This window comes from Macaca fascicularis, chromosome 1 (genome assembly GCF_037993035.2).
Source record: "Macaca fascicularis isolate 582-1 chromosome 1, T2T-MFA8v1.1".
NCBI lineage: Eukaryota > Metazoa > Chordata > Mammalia > Primates > Cercopithecidae > Macaca > Macaca fascicularis.
Window position 1 is genome coordinate 106128869 of NC_088375.1, and position 17909 is coordinate 106146777.

Here is a 17909-nt window from a genome sequence, read left to right on the forward strand (position 1 = left end):
GTGTGAATCTTAAATTATTATTATTTCTTCCTGTCGCTTACACCCTTGGTCGGGGGGTTGGGATGGGGGGAAGGGAATAGGAGGGGGGGAGTGCCTCTCCCCCCTAAGGCACTGACTGGGAAAGCCGAAAGTAGGGAGAAAGGAGGCCACATTGTCCCCACTCTCTGGGGCTGGGCCCCAGGTCTCCCCAGCCCTGGGCTCCCCCCATCACCTGAAATGCTAAGATGAGGCCCAGGACAACCCGACCTCCCTGCCACCCCAATATATTACATCATCACTTTTTAAATAGATACAGGGACTGGTCCCGCTACCCCCTCCCTGTGACCCCTCCCCACTGTTAGGGGTACCTGGGCAGCTGTGCAAATGGGCATGGGGGTGCATGGAAGGGAGGAAGAGCACCGGGCCCCTGAACCTGCCCCTTTTAAGGAGGGGGAGGAGCCGTCAGGCCAGGAAGGGGAAATAGTGCAAGGCAGAGCCCAGGCTGCAAAAGGGGTCCAGCACCCAGCGAGGAAGGGGGGGGTGTCCCCCACCCCCAGCAGAATTGGGTAGTTAAAAATCTGAAACTAGATTTCAACAAGACCAACAGAAGAGGCTATGTACAGAATGGGGGTGGATTCAATCCTAAGAGAAGAGTGAGGGGATTATTCTCCCCTGCCTGACAGGAAGCCCAGCTGGCAAGGATCTGGGAAGGGGATCACTTTCCCACAGGTCCGCAGCCCCTTTCCCTGCGGCCAAGCGAGAAGTTCTGTGCCCACTGCCTTGGCAAGGGGGCGCCGCTCACCAGCTGGGGTGGCTGAGGAGAAGACAGCTCGCTCCAGTAGCCGCGGGGGGCGCTCGCCCGCTCAGGGCATGGCCGCCAGATGGCGCCGGCTCGCCCGCTCTCCACAAGGCTCTTCCAACCCCTCACCCTGTCCCACACCCTTCGCTGCGCCAGCCCGGGGGCGGCGTGAGTCAGGGGCGGCAGCGGTGGCGGCGGCTCCGGCTCGCACCTGGGCGGGGAGGAGATGGGGAGGAGAAGAGGGTAGGACGCCGCCCGGCCCGCCCTGCCCTCTGGCCCCGGGGAGGGAGCGGCGGGAACAAGACATTCCCTGCCCAGGGCCGCGGGGAGGGAGGGACAGGGAGGGGAGTGGAACGGAGCGGCTCCCCTAGCTGGGCGGGGCCCCTCTCCACTGCCCCCAGGGGCGGGCGAGCCAATCAGGCCACCCTGCCCCCTTCTTCTCCGCGACCCCATGACTCAGCGCCGGGAGCAGGGCGGAGGGGGACTGGGATGGCTCCTTCCTTACAGGCCCAGTCCCCCAGTCTTTCAAGCTTCCACCTGGCTTTCCCCCACCTACCCTTCCTTTGCCGGCCCCCTTTGCATAATTCACTGCCAGGAAAAAGGAACAGAAACCAGGAAGGAGGGGTCTCGGAAGGGAGGGGCAGTCCTTCACCCCCTTACACAGCCAAAACCCCCAAGGGGCAGAGGGGCGGGGCAAGGCTTTGGTCCCAAGCCCCCACCCCCTAGAAACCCGCATAGCCGAAGTGGGACCCACAAATCAGAAATACATTATTGCTTCTACTCCCCAGGAGCAGCTGGGGACAGGGACCCCACTTTTACAATAGAGCTGTAAATATATACACAATATATGTATCACTCCTTGGGGGATCACCCCAATTTGGGGAGCCTCTGCCCCAATACCTTCTTAGCTCGGAATTGGAATGAGGGCTCTGGGAGGAAGGGCTGATGCTGACACCAGCAAGGCTCCGTGCCCCAGACCCCTGCTGTGTCTGTCCTGCGTGCTCCCACTGCTTGGCATGGGTGTCCCCGGCCTTGTGCTGCTTCAGCCTGGCCCTCGTCCCTCTTTAAGAGGACTCCATAGCACCTTCAGCCTGGGGTGTGGTGGGTGCCCCTTCCTCCTCATCGTCATCAGGGGGCCCCCGGGTAGAGACCGGGGGCCCGGTGGGGGCTGACTGCTCCCAGAATCGAGCTAGAGAGAGGCGGAAGGTGTCCAGGTGGCCATTGGAGAGGTCGAGGCCAGCGGGGGATGCAGCAGCCGTAGAGGGTGGCGGGTAGTGGGGTGGTGCATCGTCCTTGCGGCGCCGTCGGGTGCGCACCTCCAGGCAGTTCTGGCCTTTGAGGTGGCGCTGCAGGTGGTCCTCCTTGGCGAAAGCCTTGTGGCACAGGTGGCACTCATAGGGCCGGTCCCCCGTATGCAGGTGCATGTGGTTCTTGAGGTCGTAGCTGTGCAGGAAGCGGGCTGGGCAGTGCGGGCACGAGTAGGGGCGCTCTCCCGTGTGCTTCCGCATGTGGATCTTCAGCTTGTCGTTCCTGGCACAGGCAGGGGTGAGGGGCAGGGAGGTGTTCAGGATGGGATCCCTGGCTCCTTCTGGTCATACCACCCTGGCCTTGTCCCATCCCTGTCCCTCACCATTTGTTACCCCACTATTGCCCCAGGATACCCTGCTGGCTCACCTCTAGCTTAACAAGGCCTTGCCATTATCCACTCCTCTGCTTCCAGCACTGCCCTCCTGGGCACCAAATCCTTCATGCTCTAGACCCACCCCCCGCTGGCTTGTTTTATTCTGCTCTCCTCATTCCAGTAACCCACTCATGTCCCAGTCCCTCCACGACCACCTACCTCCACCTCGGGTCTCCTAACTCCTTCCCCCTCTCCTCCCACCCTGTCCCCTACCCACGACCCCTGCCGGGCCCTTCCCCACTTGCTGCTCACCGGGTGAATCGAACACCGCAGACCTCGCAGGCAAAGGGCTTCTCGCCTGTGTGGGTCCTCATGTGGCGAGGCAGTTTGCCCGCCCCATGGATGATCTTGTGGCAGACAGGACACTCCTGAGGCATCTGGGAGCGGCGTTTGCGCACCAGCTTGTCTTGGCCATCCAGGCCTGGTGCCAGGTTGTCCTGGTGCAGGGAGCTTAGGTAGGCCATCAGGTCAGGATCGATGGCATCCTCATCTGAGCCCAGCTCCTCTGGGGACAGCGGGGGCCCGCCACCCTGCGCCAGCCCATAGGCTGGGGGATATACCAGCTCCTCTTCTTCTTCCTCACCCTCATAGGGTTCGTAGCTCTGGGGCCCCTCAGGAGGGGAGGCGGTTCCTGTGGGAGGGCTGTAGCTGTCCCCCAGCCCACTGCCCCCACTGCTGCCCACTCTACCCGCCACCTCCTCCTCCTCATAGGTCAAGGGATGGGCAGGTACTGCGGGCACCTCAGGGACTAGGTGGTTTGCTCTGGCCCCCTTGGTTTGCAGGAAAGCTTTCCGGGGCTTGCGGCTGCGGCGGGCAACAGGCCGAGGTGGCGGTGGTGGAGGTGGTGGGAGGGGCACCTGTGGAGGACTGTCTTCACCATTGGGAACTCCAGAGGCTGTGGCTGTGGCAAAGGCCTGCAGATACTGGCGGGCTCGCTCACAGTCATCCTCGTCTGGGCTGGGAGCTTCTAGCCCACTGCCCTGCAGAATCTCCATGCAAGCAGCGATGACACACGGGATCTCCAGCAGGCGGGCAGCCTGGAGCACAGCTGGCATGTTGGCGCTGCTGGTGGTCAGTGTGGCTGTATAGGCAAATTCAAGGAGGGCGCCTAGTGCCTCTGGCCCTACAAAGTCCAGCTCACACACGCCTGCTCCTGCTCCCCCAGTGGCTGTCCCGCTGCCCCCAGCCCCCATGACAGCTCCGCCACCGCCCTCAGTGAATAGCTTCTTGAAGTAGTGGCTACAGGCAGCTAGCACAGCCCTGTGGGTGCGGTATTCAAGGCCCTGCGTCCGGATGGTGAGGTCACATAGGTGGCCCAGCTGGCGCTGCTCATTGAGGCAGCTCAGGAGCTCACTGCTGTGGTCCGGGAATGGAATCCCAATCAGGTCATCCTCGGGGCTCCCCATCTTCTCCTGCAGAGTCAAATAGAGGGGAGGTTAAGAGCGCTCAGCCCATAGGGGTCTGGGGAAAGACGACCAACTTTAGCCAATACTTATTGAAGGATGACTACATGCCAGTCACCCTTCTGAGTACTTTACACTCATTTCATCTTCCAAAACCCTCCGAAGTATGATCATCATCTGTTTCACAGACAAGGAAACTGAGGTTCAGACAGGTGAAGTGATTTTCCAAGTTAAGTGCAGAACAGTATTTGAATTCAGGCAGTGGGCCCGGTCCTTGTTCCTAACCACTACACTGTTCTATTCTGCCTCTGTGGCAGCAGGAGCCCTGCCTTTCTGGCCTTTTCATAGAGGTCCATCTGTGTCACCTGCCCCCTTCCCCATCTCTTTGGAAGGAGCAGTGGACTAGGAGCTAAGATGCCTGGGTCCTGGTTCAGGCTTCATAAAGAATTGGCTGAAGGACCGGGGTGGTACTGGCAGCTGGCCTCAGTCATTTGAAAAGTGAGGTAACGGTCTTTGTAGTGAAACCTCCTCATAACCTGGGGAGAGGCCAATGAGAGAGTTCAGACTCACACTGGACCAATATCTGCTGGAGGCCAGGCAGACAGGTGCTTTAACTCAAGTTATCTCTCTCCAAAGCGGCTAGGACACTGTAAAACATATACAAACAAGAGAAGGCAGCTTCCAAGCATCATCCTCTTCCTCCTCGTGCCCCTCCCCTGGCTACCAAAGGTTCATCTCCCCTTCTAGATCCCCCACTTCTTGAGGCCAAACGGGAAACACAGCTCCCAGCATCCCTCCCCCCACATCCTCCCCTCCCCCATGGGGCCAAGGAGCAGCCACCCTTTGCTGGGGTGTCACTGGCTGGCGCGGTTGCTTCCTGCCCCGCACAGATAAGCATCGCCCCCGCCCCCTCCCCCACTGCCAATAGGCCAAGTTCCAGTCCCACCCCCCAACTCCCCCTCAGCTACTGCCACCCCTCTCTCCGTATTCCAGGAGAGCCACATCTCCAGAGGGCCTTGGTCCTGCTCTCTATCCTTTACCCTCCAACGCCCAGCCACAGGAGGTGGGTGCAGAGCAGCCAGCCATCCCAAGGCTGGCAGAGGTGTGGGCAGGGGTTGGGGCCTGGAAGGGGGTGAGACCTGCTTTAAATCCTGGCTCTGCCACTATCTTGCTGAATGACCTTGGGAAAGTCATTTCTCTCTGTGCTTCCATTTCCTCAGCTGTGCAAGGAGGGGGTGGAAGTAGTGGCCCCAATGGCTCAGCCCTTCAGCCCTGACATTTTGTGGGTCTGGAGCAACTGGAGACAGTGCTGGGGCCTGGAAAGAGCTGGGCTCTGGAGTCAGCCAGGTTTGAGTTTGAATCCTGTCTCTGCCACCAGTTAGCTCCATGACCTTAAACAAGTGATTTAATCTCTGAGCCGCCTTCCTCGTCTGTAATATAGGATAATTCCACCTGACTCCTAGAGTTGTGGTGAGGGTTAAATGAGACCAAATATGGCACAATGCCTGATACGCAGTGGGGATTCAATAAATGTTCTGGCCTTGGCCTAGCCTGGGGTCAGATTCCACTATACAGATGGCCTCTGTTAAGAAAACTACTTGGGGACAGGTCAGCCTCCCTCCCTCAAATCACCCTGAGGGAACCAGGCTACTACTAGCTACATGACTTTGGATAAGTCACTTCCTTTCCTGAGGAGGCCTGTTCCTCATATGTAATATTAAAGACTACCCCTGTTGATCCTTAGGGCAAGTCCCACTGATATTTTGTCAGGGTCCCCTCTGCCGCGTCAGCAGCTGTTCAGCCCTGGCCATTGATGGGGAAAGGTTTTTTTTTGGGGGGGTGGGGGAGTGAATGGGGGAGTTAAGCCACAAATTTTTTTTTTTTTTTTTTTTTTGAGACGGAGTCTCGCACTGTCGCCCAGGCTGGAGTGCAGTGGCCGGATCTCAGCTCACTGCAAGCTCTGCCTCCCGGGTTTACGCCATTCTCCTACCTCAGCCTCCCGAGCAGCTGGGACTACAGATGCCTGATACCCCGTCCGGCTAGTTTTTTGTATTTTTTTGTAGAGACGGGGTTTCACCGTGTTAGCCAGGATGGTCTCGATCTCCTGACCTCGTGATCCGCCCGTCTGAGCCTCCCAAAGTGCTGGGATTACAGGCTTGAGCCACCGCGCCCAGCCACAAATTTTCTCTTTAGGACACAAGAACTGCATTCTCTGTGTCTGCCTCCCTGCCTGCCCCCTTCATTGCAAGGCCAGGGCTCCTACACAGAAACCTTAGGTGAGCAGCACCCGCATGTCCGTCTTTGCTTGTAAGCCACATCTAGGCACCCTTAGATAGCCCACCTGTTTCCACCTTAAAGTCCTCAAACCACTTCTTTCCCTAGGAACCAAGCCATCTGAGAGCTCTCCCTGCTCCCTTTAATCCTCCTGACTGTACTTTACAAATGGTACAAGTGGCAAATGGCCCCCAGACTTGGGAACAAACAAAAACCAGGTGGGCAGCAGCAGCAGGAGGAGCAGCAGCAACAGTGGCTGTAGCCACTTAAGCAGCAGTAGGCACCCTCCTGGGCCCAAGTGGATCCTGTCCTTCCTAAGGGGGATGGGTGGGGCTGTCCTCGCTGTCCATTGGCTGGGAGCTGGGCACTGGCAGGCACGTGGCTCACCCCATCCCTCTCCCTCCTTCCCTGCCCACCCCACCCATTCCCGCTGCTAAGCCCGCCTCCTTTCTCCCACCCCAGGGCCGGTCTCCGTGGCAACTTGGTGTGGTGGGGGCGCTGATTGGCTGACCTCACTGTCAGGTCACAGGCTCAGGCTCGTTCACCACGCAACTCACACAGGGATTGGGCAAGGGTGGGTGTTTAACTCCTTAGGCCCAAATCCAATGCCCATGGCCAAGAGGTAGCAATGAAAGAGGGGGAGAGGCAGAGGACATGCGTGGGAAGGAGAGGGTATTCATAAGGTTCTCTAGCTTCTGGGAAACTCCCCTAACCCTTACCCAGGGCTCTAGCACCCATGCCAATATAGGTGCCACCTGGAGCTATGGTGGTGCCAACCAGGCCAAGGGGCCCTCCTAGGCCCATCATCTGGGAGGGGTGGGTGGGGCGAAGGCATCCCTTCTTTCTGCCAGGGTAGGGCACTGGTGCCAGGGTGCCCACCCCACCTTGGGCACCTTTCCCACCTCTGCATCCCAGAGGGCCCAGTCCCCTGACGCCCCATGAAGGCGGCCCATCCCCACCCAGTCTGGCATGCCCCCTCTTGCTAAGACCTTGTGGGCATGGGCGTGTGTGGTGGTTGGGGGTGCAGCTGTGCCAGGGAACCGGGCAAGGTCTGTTTGGTCTGTTTGCCTGGTAGGGGGAAGAACTGGGGGCCCCGCCCCATCACTCCCCTCTTTCCCGCCACCCCCCCAGGCTCCCCTCACTGTCAGGCCTGCTAGACCGGCCAAGCCGGTGGGCAGCTCTCTTGAAACTGGGCCCTGAGTCAAGCCTGCCCTATCTTTGGTTGGGGGAAGACTTCAGGGTGAGAAAGTTGGGAGGGGGTAAAGGTGGAAGTGCCTATCACCTGCCCTTCAGTGCTCAAGGGCACCTGGCAGGGTATGTCCAGCACCAAGAAACCAAAAGGTGGAGGCCACTGGCCCGGTCTTGGAAAGAAAAGGGAGACAGGAACTCTTTCCAGATGCTGACCTCAGGCAGGGTCCAGTGCAGGGCTGGGGGCCACTAGGGCCAACACTGCTGGCTTGAGCCAGCCGAAGGGCAGGGATAGGAGGCCCTGAATAGGGCAGCTGAGTAAAGCTGGCCCCCCTTTCCCCACCCTGGGGATTAGGGGAGTGAGGCTTAGTGTGGGGGGCAGCAGGCAGAACCAGGATTAGCGGCGGAGAAAATAGATATGGGCCTGAGACACAGGCACACAGAGCCCCCCCTCCCCAGGTTCCAAGGCCCCTACCTCTAGGCTCTGCCAGGGAGCCTGAGAGGGGCCTGGCCAGGCTTCTCCAGGAGCAGCAGCTTGGGGTGAGGGAGGATGAGGACCAGGCTGTAACATCTTCCTGCCAGGGATGATGGAGAGACCTGAGGCTCTTCCCAACACTCCTGGTGCCTTGGCTGGCCACCCCTCCCCCTTACTTCTGTCTCCTTTCTCCCTCCAACCCCCACCCCAACTCCAGCCTCAGGTTCTCTTCCTGTTTTTTTGGAACTAAGTTTGCACGAAGCCAGGGCTTTGGCCTGCGTCTGGACCAGGGGGGTGGGGAAATTGGACAGCCAGTCCAAAGTCCTAAGGGACCCAGGAATTCTTATTCTCCAGCTTCCTCCACCACTTCTCAGGGCCTCTGGGGCCCAGGGGCCGAAGCCATCTGGATTGCCCAGTTGGGGAGGGAAGGTAAAGGGGCTGAACCTCTTCTCACATGAGGACTAGAAGGGCTTCAAAGAAGAGGTTCTTTGCCCAGGGATGCTCTGACATTTATGGAGCTCTTCTCTCCCCACCCCAGCCCCTCCAAGCTTGTGCATGCCTTCCCCATCCCCCATATGACGCTTCCCCTCCTAACCTCACCACCCCCAGCACTCACACTTCCTGGGGGCCGAGGCGGGGAAGAGAGACCGCAAGCCACGAAGGGGGAAGGAGGCGAGGGGAGTTGGCTGCTTCCCGGTGCTGTGGGGGTTAAGTCTCTGCCCAGCTCCAAATCCCCCAGTCCTGGTTCTGGGGCTCCTGAAATGAGGTAGACCTTAATGCTTCCCTACATTTTCTTTCCATGACACAAGCCCTTGCCCATAGCCCCTTAGTCTCCATCAAGGGAAATATGAGGGAGATAAAAGATGGCGGAGGAAGGAATGGGGGCAACTCTCCCAGCCTTCGCACCACCACCTTTGGGTATTCCCTGCCATCAGCCAGTCTTCACTCTTGCCCTTCTCTTGGCCTCCTTGTTCTCATTGCCTCCTTCGACCCTTGTCTTCCCTCCGCAAGTCCACCCTTTGCATTCCTTCCTTCAGCCCTCCTTGAACTCCGCACCCTCTCCACCACATCAGTGTCCCTAGGCCTCCTCCCAGGAACTGTCCCCGCCTCTCCTTTCTCTTCCCCTTGGTTGTCTCTTGCTCAAACCTCTCCACTGTCTCCACTGGCCCCCTGCTTCGAGCATCCCTTCCCTTCTCCCCAGGCGTGTGAGGGGTGGAGAGAGGCAGAGGAATTAAATCAGGGGCCAGGCCTGCCCTCCAACACCTGGTCTTGCCAAAAGATGGTTGAGTTTAGGGCATCCACGCCCCACTTTTGGATGAAGCAGGGGACCACAATTTGGGAGCCAGTTGGGGAGAATAAGTGGTGGAGGGGGGTTTGCAGCGAGAGCGGATGTGGGGTGGGGGTGGAGGGACAACCTGTGCCTCTGTGCCCGTCAGAGTTTCCAGCCCTGGAGCTGCTGGACTTTCCCCGGAGGGTGCCCACCCTGGACCAGGCAATTGTCCACTTGGACAGACTCTGGCCATCAGGATTCTCAGCAGGGTCTGCCTGGACAGTGCCAGCTCCCCTTAGGGCCTGAGGAGACCGCACAAGGTGCCAGGGTCTGCCCTGTGCCCACCCCCTCCCCCCAGCCTAGTGTCTCCAGCTGGGTAACCGAGCTGGCTGGTAACCCCACACCCGCCAAGCCGCCGGCAGAAACCTGAGCCCCCCAGCCCCAGAGGACACCCCAGCCCGATCTCCGGAGCCCGGCTCTCTGCCAGCCTGACCAGCCTTCTGGCCTGGCCCAGCAATCACTCAGTCCCTATAGGCCGCTCTTCTGCCTCTCCTGATCCGCGCGGGTCCTCTTAGACACTGAAGCCTCCCCACATTCCCGCTTCTCAAGCCCTCAGTTCCCTAAACTCTCTTGTGAAGTCTGGGCACCCTCTTCCTGGCCTGTTTTTCAGTCCTCTGACCCTAGGCTAATTCTAGGCCTCCAAGCCCCCCTGGGGCCTGATCTCCCGAGCCAGAGCAGGGCCTACTCACCTGAATGCTGAGGGGCCTGGCGGCAACTCCTCCTGGCCCCTGGGGGCAGCAGGTTGGGACAGGTGGGGGAGGGCCAGGCTTGGGGGGAGGTAGGGTGGCTGTTCCCCGCTCCAGCTCCCTCCTTCAAAGGGGCCGCCCACGACCTGGCCCAGCCCCTCCCCCCTACAGCCTTAACCCTCTGGGTGCTGTCCCCCCTCCCCCCAGCTTGGAGGGAGGGGTTACCGGAGGGCTGGCGGCGTGGGAGAGGGCCCAGAGTCTCTGCCTGTGATGCCTGAAGCCCCAGCAGAACCCACCCGCTCCTGTCCTTACTCAGTCCTAAAAGAGGAAAAAGGTGAGGGGTAGGAAAGGTAGGAGCTGGGACAGTCCAGGAGGACAGAGATGAGGAGGAGCAATGGGAGAGGCTACTGGAGGTGGGACCAGGAGAAGGAAGAAGGGAGGGGAGGGGACAGAGGTGGCAGTGGCCAGAAGAGGGAGGAGGGGAACCCTGGACGGTCAGTGCCAGGGGTGACAGGTGCCTGGGTCCCAGCCCCTCAGAATATGTGGGATGGGGACCACAAGGAGGCCCTCTAGACCCCAGCAGGCTCCTCAGTCCCTCTGGGAGCTGGCCGAATTCTCCCTACCTTGTACTGGGCTGGGGCCCTCAGGGGCTGGGCAAGGCGGCACCCCGCCCTCCCCATAGCCTCACCCCAAACCCACTCACATACCACAGTTCCTTGCCCGGGCGCCAACCCCTGCCAACCAGGCCAGGGGGCAGCACTCATGCCAGCCCCCAATAGCCAGGGGGATCAGGGGGTACAGAGCTGGCCTGAGGGGGATAGACAGATTGGGGGAGCTGTGGGCACCGAAAGAGGAAGGAGCCGGGAGGGGGCATCTGCTGGGAAGCGCCTAGCCCCACCCCTTGCGCAAGCTGCTGCCACCCTGGCCGGTTGGGTGGGACCCGCCTGGGCCTGAGGGGCAACTCAGGAGGGCTCTGAGCCCAGACATGGATGGGCCACCAAGTTTCACTTAAACAACTCCTGGGGTCCCTTATTCCTGGAATGAGGAGTGCCCTAGTGTCCCCCAGACACTAGGCCATCCCAAGTCCTGCTAGGCTTGGGGGTACCATAGAAATGCCCCCTAAAGTATCCCCTCCCCTTTCCCCCAACAGCTGCTGGCTCAATGCCGCTGGCCTGCTGCCCCTCACCAGCTCCCGGCCCGGTTGGCACCTACCCACCAGGATGCTGGCAGTCCTGCCCTCCTCTCCCTCCTACCCCCCTGCTCCCAGCGCCCCATGCCAACTGTGGGCCTGAGGTGGGGGAGGGTCACCCTGTGCCTTGGTGCCAGTCTGACGGGCCCAGGCCCCTAGGCCCTACAGATAAGGCCTAAGACCCTGTTCTCAAGCCACCCCCTCAAGATGTAGCACACTGGTCAGGGCCTACACAGGGAGAGCCTAGGAGGCAATGGACAGCCCTGTGAGCAGTTAATGAAGGCTCCACACCCCAGGGTGGGGGCCAGTGTCTCTCCCTACCACCAGGTGCCAACCTCCCGGCATTCCCCCTGCCCAAGCATTTGCTTGGGCACCAAAGTCCCTGCAATTCCTGAGAGCCCTAGTGCCTGCAGCCTGCGAGGGAGTGGGGTGGGGCTGCTCTCTGCCCTTTGATCCCCATAAAGGGAGGGAACCAGCCTAGAGGGCAGGGGGCAGGGAGGGAGTTCATGGGGCCCCTCTGTTTCACCCCTGCCAGGGACAGCAGGGCAGGGTGTGGGCATCTTTTGGGTGGGGCCCTAAGGTGAGGACGGGTAGCATGTCTCAGCAAGGGAGATGGATGTCAGTCATAGGTACATGGCATCCCATGGCAATGCGATAGCAAGAATAAAGTGGGGGGATGCAGAGGGTACCCACATTCCAACCCATCCCAGTTCTGGTTTTCACCCTCATCAAGAAACACTTCCAGACTCAGCCAAATTGAGAGCTCAAGGACTACAATTCCCAGTGTGCACCACAATTGCTTTGTATGTACCTTGGGAGTTGTAGTACCCCTTGAGAAGCCCTGGGTTCTCCTCTTCCCCAGAGCCTTGCTGATGGGTGGGAAGGGCAGATGACTTGCTCATGAATCTCCAAGGGGGCTAGGTTTAAGAAGAGGTAAAAGGCTAGGATGTCCATGGTGGAGGAAAGAGGACCCCTGCTCCCAGGCAAAGGGGGAGGAAAGGAGGAAGGAAGGAGGAGAGGATGTCTGTTGAAAGGGGCATATGGGTGGGGAGGAGTTGGGGGGACGGTGGAAACAGGAAGGAAATTGAAGCCAGAGACATGAGGTCGAAAGTAAAGGCCTGGGGGAGCCCCACTCTGAGGCCTGTCAGGGACTGGGATGGCATTTCCCCATGTCATTCTGTTGGCCTGGGAGAAAGAGGAATCAGTGATGTCAAAAGATAGCAAATTGATATATTTATGGGGATCACTGTTTCTTTTGCCTCCATCAGCCCTCTTTTGCCTGGGGCACCTTCAAACCTTGAATCTGGCATAGCTATTTGCTGACTGGGAAGCTCTGAAGGCTGACCTGGTTCTGGGGAGGATAGCAGGCAAAGGAAGGGGCTTGGGGAGATCAGGGCTAGGCCTGATGGTAAATATGGTAGAGGTATATGTGGGGTTAGGCCAGATGTAGTCAGGGCAAGTGCTGGCAAATGAGAATGCTATCCTCCAGAGCAGAACCATGGCATCTGGAGGCCTCAGGGAAGAGAGGGCTAAGATGTCCATCCTAAGCTGTGGGACAGGATGAAGAGGGCAGCCCTCTCTGGTCTCCCTGGGGAATTTGTTAAAGGTAGCTTTGTCCCTGTGCCAGTGAATATTAAAGATGGCAATTCAGGGGGCCAGGTGGTAGCTGGGTGCCTTTCCCTAGTAGGGGTGGAGGTCAGAAGTGGGCAGAGGACCTGCTTTGAAGTCACTTCTCCTGGGCTCCCCAAGGCTCTGGGACAGATGCTTGCAGGCCCCAGCCAAGATTCTTGCCAAGACCTGGGCCTGGCTGGGTGTGGGGGTCTTTCTTGTCCCCACCCCACCAAACACTTGATGGTGGATGACAGCAGCTCTATCCCCTACCTCCCAGTCCCCCAGGCCCGCCTTGGCGCCTGGCCGCTTCTGTGTTGGCAAGAGGTGGGGGGGAGGGGGCAGCGAGGCAACTTCAAACTGTCCGGGCAAAACGTCAAGTTTACTCACGAGTTTACTCAGCACAAGGAGGGGGAAGAGGCCAGGGCGGGCACACCCCATGCCAGGGTCCTATCCATCTGCCTGTCCCCACCTTCCTCCCCCACTGTTCTCTCCTGCCCTAGGCCAAAACAGGCATAGGCCCTAAGGCCTGGTGTCAGGACAGTCTTAACTCTCAGGAAGGTCAGGGAGCCAAGCGGGACAGAGGCAGGAAGCCCCGCAGCAGGCCCAGAGGCTTCTGTCAGAGGGCAGTGCCCTGCCTGGAGCCCATTCACTACTCATCTTGGGACCTTGGTCTTGGGCCAGAAGAATTGGGTCTCTTAGCCATTAAGAAGGGGGGCAGTACCAGGCCAAACCTCCTCCATCTGAGCACTCCCCTGGGCAGTGACTTCTGACCTGAAATGCCCAGTCCTAGGCTGTCCCTCAGTCTGATGCCATGCAGGCAGCCATAGGATCAGGGGCTGGTTTTCTCAGCCTTGGCTTGGAATGGGGGGCTGGCATCCTATCTGACCTACTTCCCTTTCCTCCCCACCTGCTTTCATTCTCTGCTTCTCTCCCCCAGCCTTCACTGTCCCCACCCCAGAGCGCTCCGCCCCCCATGCCTGCTGGGCCCCCTCCCCCACCCTTCCCCAGGGTGCCAAGTGCAGGCACACAAAGGGCCTGATGGTGCATTGTTAGCCCAGCCCCCGCTGCCCGCCGCGCCCTCCCTGGGCAGGCACTAGGCCAAGGAGGAGCTGGGGGCCCTGGGTGCCAGGGGGCACCATGGGGAAGAAGGGGACAGCACCTGTCTTCCAGATACTGGGGTCTACATCAGCCAGGGCTGAGTAGTGATGAGTGTCCCATTAGAGCAAGCCTGTCTCCTTGACACCTGAGCCTAGTGGGCACTGCCTTCTTTCTTCCCCAGAGCCCCATTCTGGTGGTATTAACCCCTTTTTGACCCCTATGCCAAGGCCGGGGGTGTATGGTACCCAAGGGAGGGGACAGTGTCTGGGGGTGCCAGCTAGTTGTGCTGTGCCCACAGCAACCATGTAACAGAGGCACGCTGGGGGAGCTGGGGTCCCCGGGGCCAGGGACAGAGGCACTGACAGAGATTTCTCCTTGTTTCATCAGCTGCTCCAGGGGGAGCCCCCTGCCCTTCTCCCCAGTTACCGCTAAGGAGAAACACTAACTACCACCCAGACATAGTCACAAGTATGTCCCTCTCTAGTGCAGCGCAACACTCCTTATGCCCACTCTCTCCTCCCCAACCTGATGCCCACTCCATGCCAGCTCTCCCAGCAGTGCCAGGCGGGTACAGGGGTGACCAAACCAGTTGGTGTGTGTAGGGCAGCAGGAGGCAACCCCATAATCCTCCAGGCCTCATCCCCGCACTCACACATACTCCCTTAGGGAACAGACAGTTCCCATCCTGGTTTAACCCCTCACAGCCCAATCTGGTTCCCCCGCCCCTGATAAGCGGTCTCCCTCCTCCAGGAATAAGTTGGGGGAAGGAGGAATAGCTGCGCTGACTCATTCCCGTTCTCGGCTGCAGCAAGGGGTCTCCAAGGCATTCGGGCGGGGGTCAATTCAAGAACACCCTCCACCTGGCCCGGAAGCCAGGACAGCCAGCCGGTCTCCCCCTCTCCCCAGCACCCACTTCCGGTGTCCCAAACTAGGTCAGCAGCGCTCGTTTCCTGTGGGTCAGCTAGCACCGGCGCCTCTGCCCCTCCCCTGCTCCGGACCCAGGCTCCCCGCCCCCCCGCCCCCCAGGGCGCCCCGAGGTCTCACCACGTCTCAGCCGCCCTTTGATACGTGGGGGTTGTGCGGGGCGGGGGGCAGGGGACCCGCCCTCTCTCTAAACACCAGCAGGGCCGGGGCGCCTGGGCAGGCACGTGTCCGGGCACAACCCGCTGCCCACGCCGCCCCCCCACTCCCGCCCCCACCTCGCTCTGGCCGGGACACGTCGCTCTCTTACTTGGGATGGGGTGGGAGGAGGGAGAGAAAGCTGGAAATTGAAAGCAGCGCCCCCCACCCCTTTGAATGGCAGCCTTCTGCCAGGCTCACTCTGTAGGTTCTACAACAACACTGTAGCGACCCCCACTCTGGGCTGGGGCAGGTGCGCCGGCGCTGGTGGGGGGACGGGCGGTAGGTAGGAGAATTCTTCCTAGTCACCCGCCCTGGCTCTCGGGTTCTGGGGGCATGAGCTGGCGTGGAAAAGGTAGCGGCGGTACTGGAGCCTGAAGGAAGGGAGTGGGATTGAGGGGCAGGGGAGAGGGAGGTCGTTCTATGTCGGTTCGGAGGTTGTTGCTGAGCCCCACTACCGCTGGAGAGAGCGCGGCTCTGGAAGCGCAAGAAACCGTAGTCCAGCCGGTAACTTTCCCCCAAGCAGCGGCTCCTCCTGCGCCCCCCCAACCCCCATGCAACTGGCCTGGGGCCAACCCACCGCGCCAGGGGGCGCGGGGTGGGGGGGTGCGCGTTGTCCTAGTTAGAGTCCGTCAGCGTTTCCATTCCCTCAACTCGGTCCGGTCTGGGGTCTCCCCCTAAAGTCACGAAGGAGACTGGGGAAACGCTCACCGTCGCCTCACCCCCTCTCCATCCCGAAGCCGCCTGTCTGTCTGATCCCAGGAGAAGTGCAGAGAAAGTTTCTGGGGACCCTCCGCCCAGGGTTGGGGGGCATCCGCAGTTCCTTCTCTGTCTTTCCTCCCAATTAAAACCAATTCCAGAGACCCGGGGTGTTGGGAAAGCACAGGGAAGGGGAGTGGTGGGAATCTGATCTGCATGCGTGTGTATGTGGGGGTCCCACTTACAGGACGGACGAAGGACACTGCAGTAGTCTCGAGTCTAGTGAACCCCGAGCCAGGAGACAAAAGTGGGGTACACTCACCTCTCAGCCGTCGGGTCCGCTGGCTGGAGCTGCTGAGGCTCAGGGTGTGGGAAGAAGCGCGTCCCCCACCAGGCCCGGGGGCTTGGGGCCCTGCTCCGGTCCTGGTCAGAAGGCCGCGGTCAGTTGCTCGCCGCTCGCTGCTGGGGGGCTCCTCCTCCGCCGCCCTCTGCCTCCTCCTGCCGCCCGCCCCCCCTCGGCCGCCAAGAGCCGTACATTCACCTGGCTCCCACCCGCCCCCCCCTCAGGGCCCGCCTCACCTGTCCTGCTGTCTCACCTGTCCTCCTGCTTGCTTTCCCCCCATCCCTCCCCTCCCTCCCCCCGCCCCTGCCACCCCCCAAACTCCCCCCCCAACACTTAGCAACACCCTCTGTCACTTCCTGGTTTTTCACCCGCCCCCCCAGGTCCCCCTCCCTCCGCCCAATAAGGACATAAACTTCAACCCCTTCGTCCAGCCAGTCCCTGCAGAGCGCAGATGGGTCCCTCCCTCCTTTTTTGCCCCCTTCCTCCAAACTCTTACTTAGCTCTCCTAGCCTTTTCCACCCTCCTCCTTTCCCTCCTTCTTTCCTTCTCTCTGTCTCCCTTCACCTGCCGCGGTCCCTCTCTCCCCCCGTTTCTCCTGCCCCTATCTCTCCCAGTCCACCTTAACTCAAACTCCGCCCCAGGCCCCCATCCAGCCCTTTGCCGCTGCTCTGCCCGCCCCCTGCACGCCACCGCCCTGTCCGCCCATTGGCCTGAATACCCGCTCATCTCCAGTGGGTCTCGCCTTGCTTTCGTCCAGGGAGGGGGCGGAGCCGAGGGGCTGGCCTGGAACCTGGAGAGGAGGGGGGAGGGGGCAGTGTCCGCAGCGGCCAGGGAACCAAGCACCCCCTACAGGGGCTCCCTCTCCTCCAAGAGGGGCTTCTGCAGGGTCAGGACCTCAGGAGGGAAGGGTATGAGAGGTTAGGGATAGGCTGGGTGGGAATGAATTGGGGACTTAGGGTCTTGAGGGAGGGGGTCCCGTGAGGGGCTATAATCAGGTCAGGGACCTACAAGGGAGGGGGAGGGGGAGCCACCAGGCCTTCAGCTCCGGCCCCTACGCCCCACCCCCTCTCGGAGGGAGCCGGGGAGTTGAGCCTGCGGGCGCCCTGCGTCCCTCCCCACGCGTGACGGTGCCCCGCGGGGAGGGAAGGGCGCCCCGGGCAAGCAGCCTCTGTGCTGTCGCCAGTGCCCGCTGCGGCCTTGGCATTGTCGGAGGGGAGGGGCCCAGTCTGCGAAGGGGGAGGGGGCGCGCTCACGCTTTTGCTCCCCAACTCCATCCCGCGGGTTCCCTAAGTGGAGAAACTGAGTCTCCACCGAGGAGGGATATCTTGACATGGATTCGCTCAGAAACCCAGGTGGCGAGGGGTGCCTGGATGTTTTGGGATGTGTGGTATGTGTAGGTTTTGGGGAGGACCGGTATAAATACTTGGGAGCCCCCCAACTGAGAAAGGTAGCGGGTGAAGGATGTTTCCGACTGAGCCTGCGGAGCTGCGTACCCCAAAGGGCCCCTCCCACTAGTGTCAAACGGAATCACATCAGGCTACCTAGGGCCAGGTTTGGCTCCCCCGCGACAAGCCAGGCCGAACCGGGTCGGACTCGCTTTCCCCTCCCAACCCCCCTCCGCAGGGGGCCTCCCTCCCTTTCCAGCAGGTGGCTCCTCGGGACACCAGCTCAACCTGTTGGACCACAATGGGCGGCGCCAGGGGGGCCCTGGCCCTCACCCGGGCTGACCCGGGATCCCCGCGCATGAGGGGCGGAGTCCAGGTCCCTCCCTCCCTCTTTCTCCCTCTCTCCCTCTCCGCGCCGGGCCGTGACTCAGCCTCGGGGCCGCTGCCCTGCGCCCCAGCCAGGGGCGGAAAGTGTGAGGCGCCCCTGAGGGCTCAGGCCAAACCAAACAGCCCCCCACCCCAGACGTTATCTCACTGGAGAATTAGGGGGGCTATAGGAAGGAGGAGGTAGCTGCAGGCATGGGGCGCTCTGGCTCGAGTAATCCGCTCCGGGTTTTCCTAGCGTCCCTGACCCCCTTGGGTCCCGAGGC

General features: G+C 60.7%; 1 protein-coding gene across 7 annotated transcripts; it reads right to left on the reverse strand.

Annotated features, from left to right (window-relative positions):
- Positions 1 to 3: 3 nt before the first annotated feature.
- Positions 4 to 16508, reverse strand: ZBTB7B (zinc finger and BTB domain containing 7B). Of its 7 annotated transcripts, none has more exons than XM_065545084.1 (5): positions 16371 to 16508; positions 15854 to 15954; positions 8416 to 8555; positions 2712 to 3871; positions 4 to 2308 (listed from the first exon to the last, which is right to left on the reverse strand). In XM_065545084.1, the coding sequence occupies exons 4-5, from the start codon at positions 3863 to 3865 to the stop codon at positions 1843 to 1845; spliced, it is 1620 nt and encodes a 539-aa protein (XP_065401156.1). In that variant the 5' UTR covers positions 3866 to 3871; positions 8416 to 8555; positions 15854 to 15954; positions 16371 to 16508; the 3' UTR covers positions 4 to 1842. The 7 variants fall into 7 exon arrangements, with proteins under 7 accessions (XP_065401156.1, XP_015311965.2, XP_073850425.1 ...); XM_015456479.4 differs by lacking the exon at positions 16371 to 16508 and adding an exon at positions 16128 to 16182; XM_073994324.1 differs by lacking the exon at positions 16371 to 16508 and adding an exon at positions 7800 to 7899 and having other exon boundaries at positions 15854 to 15950.
- Positions 16509 to 17909: the final 1401 nt, after the last annotated feature.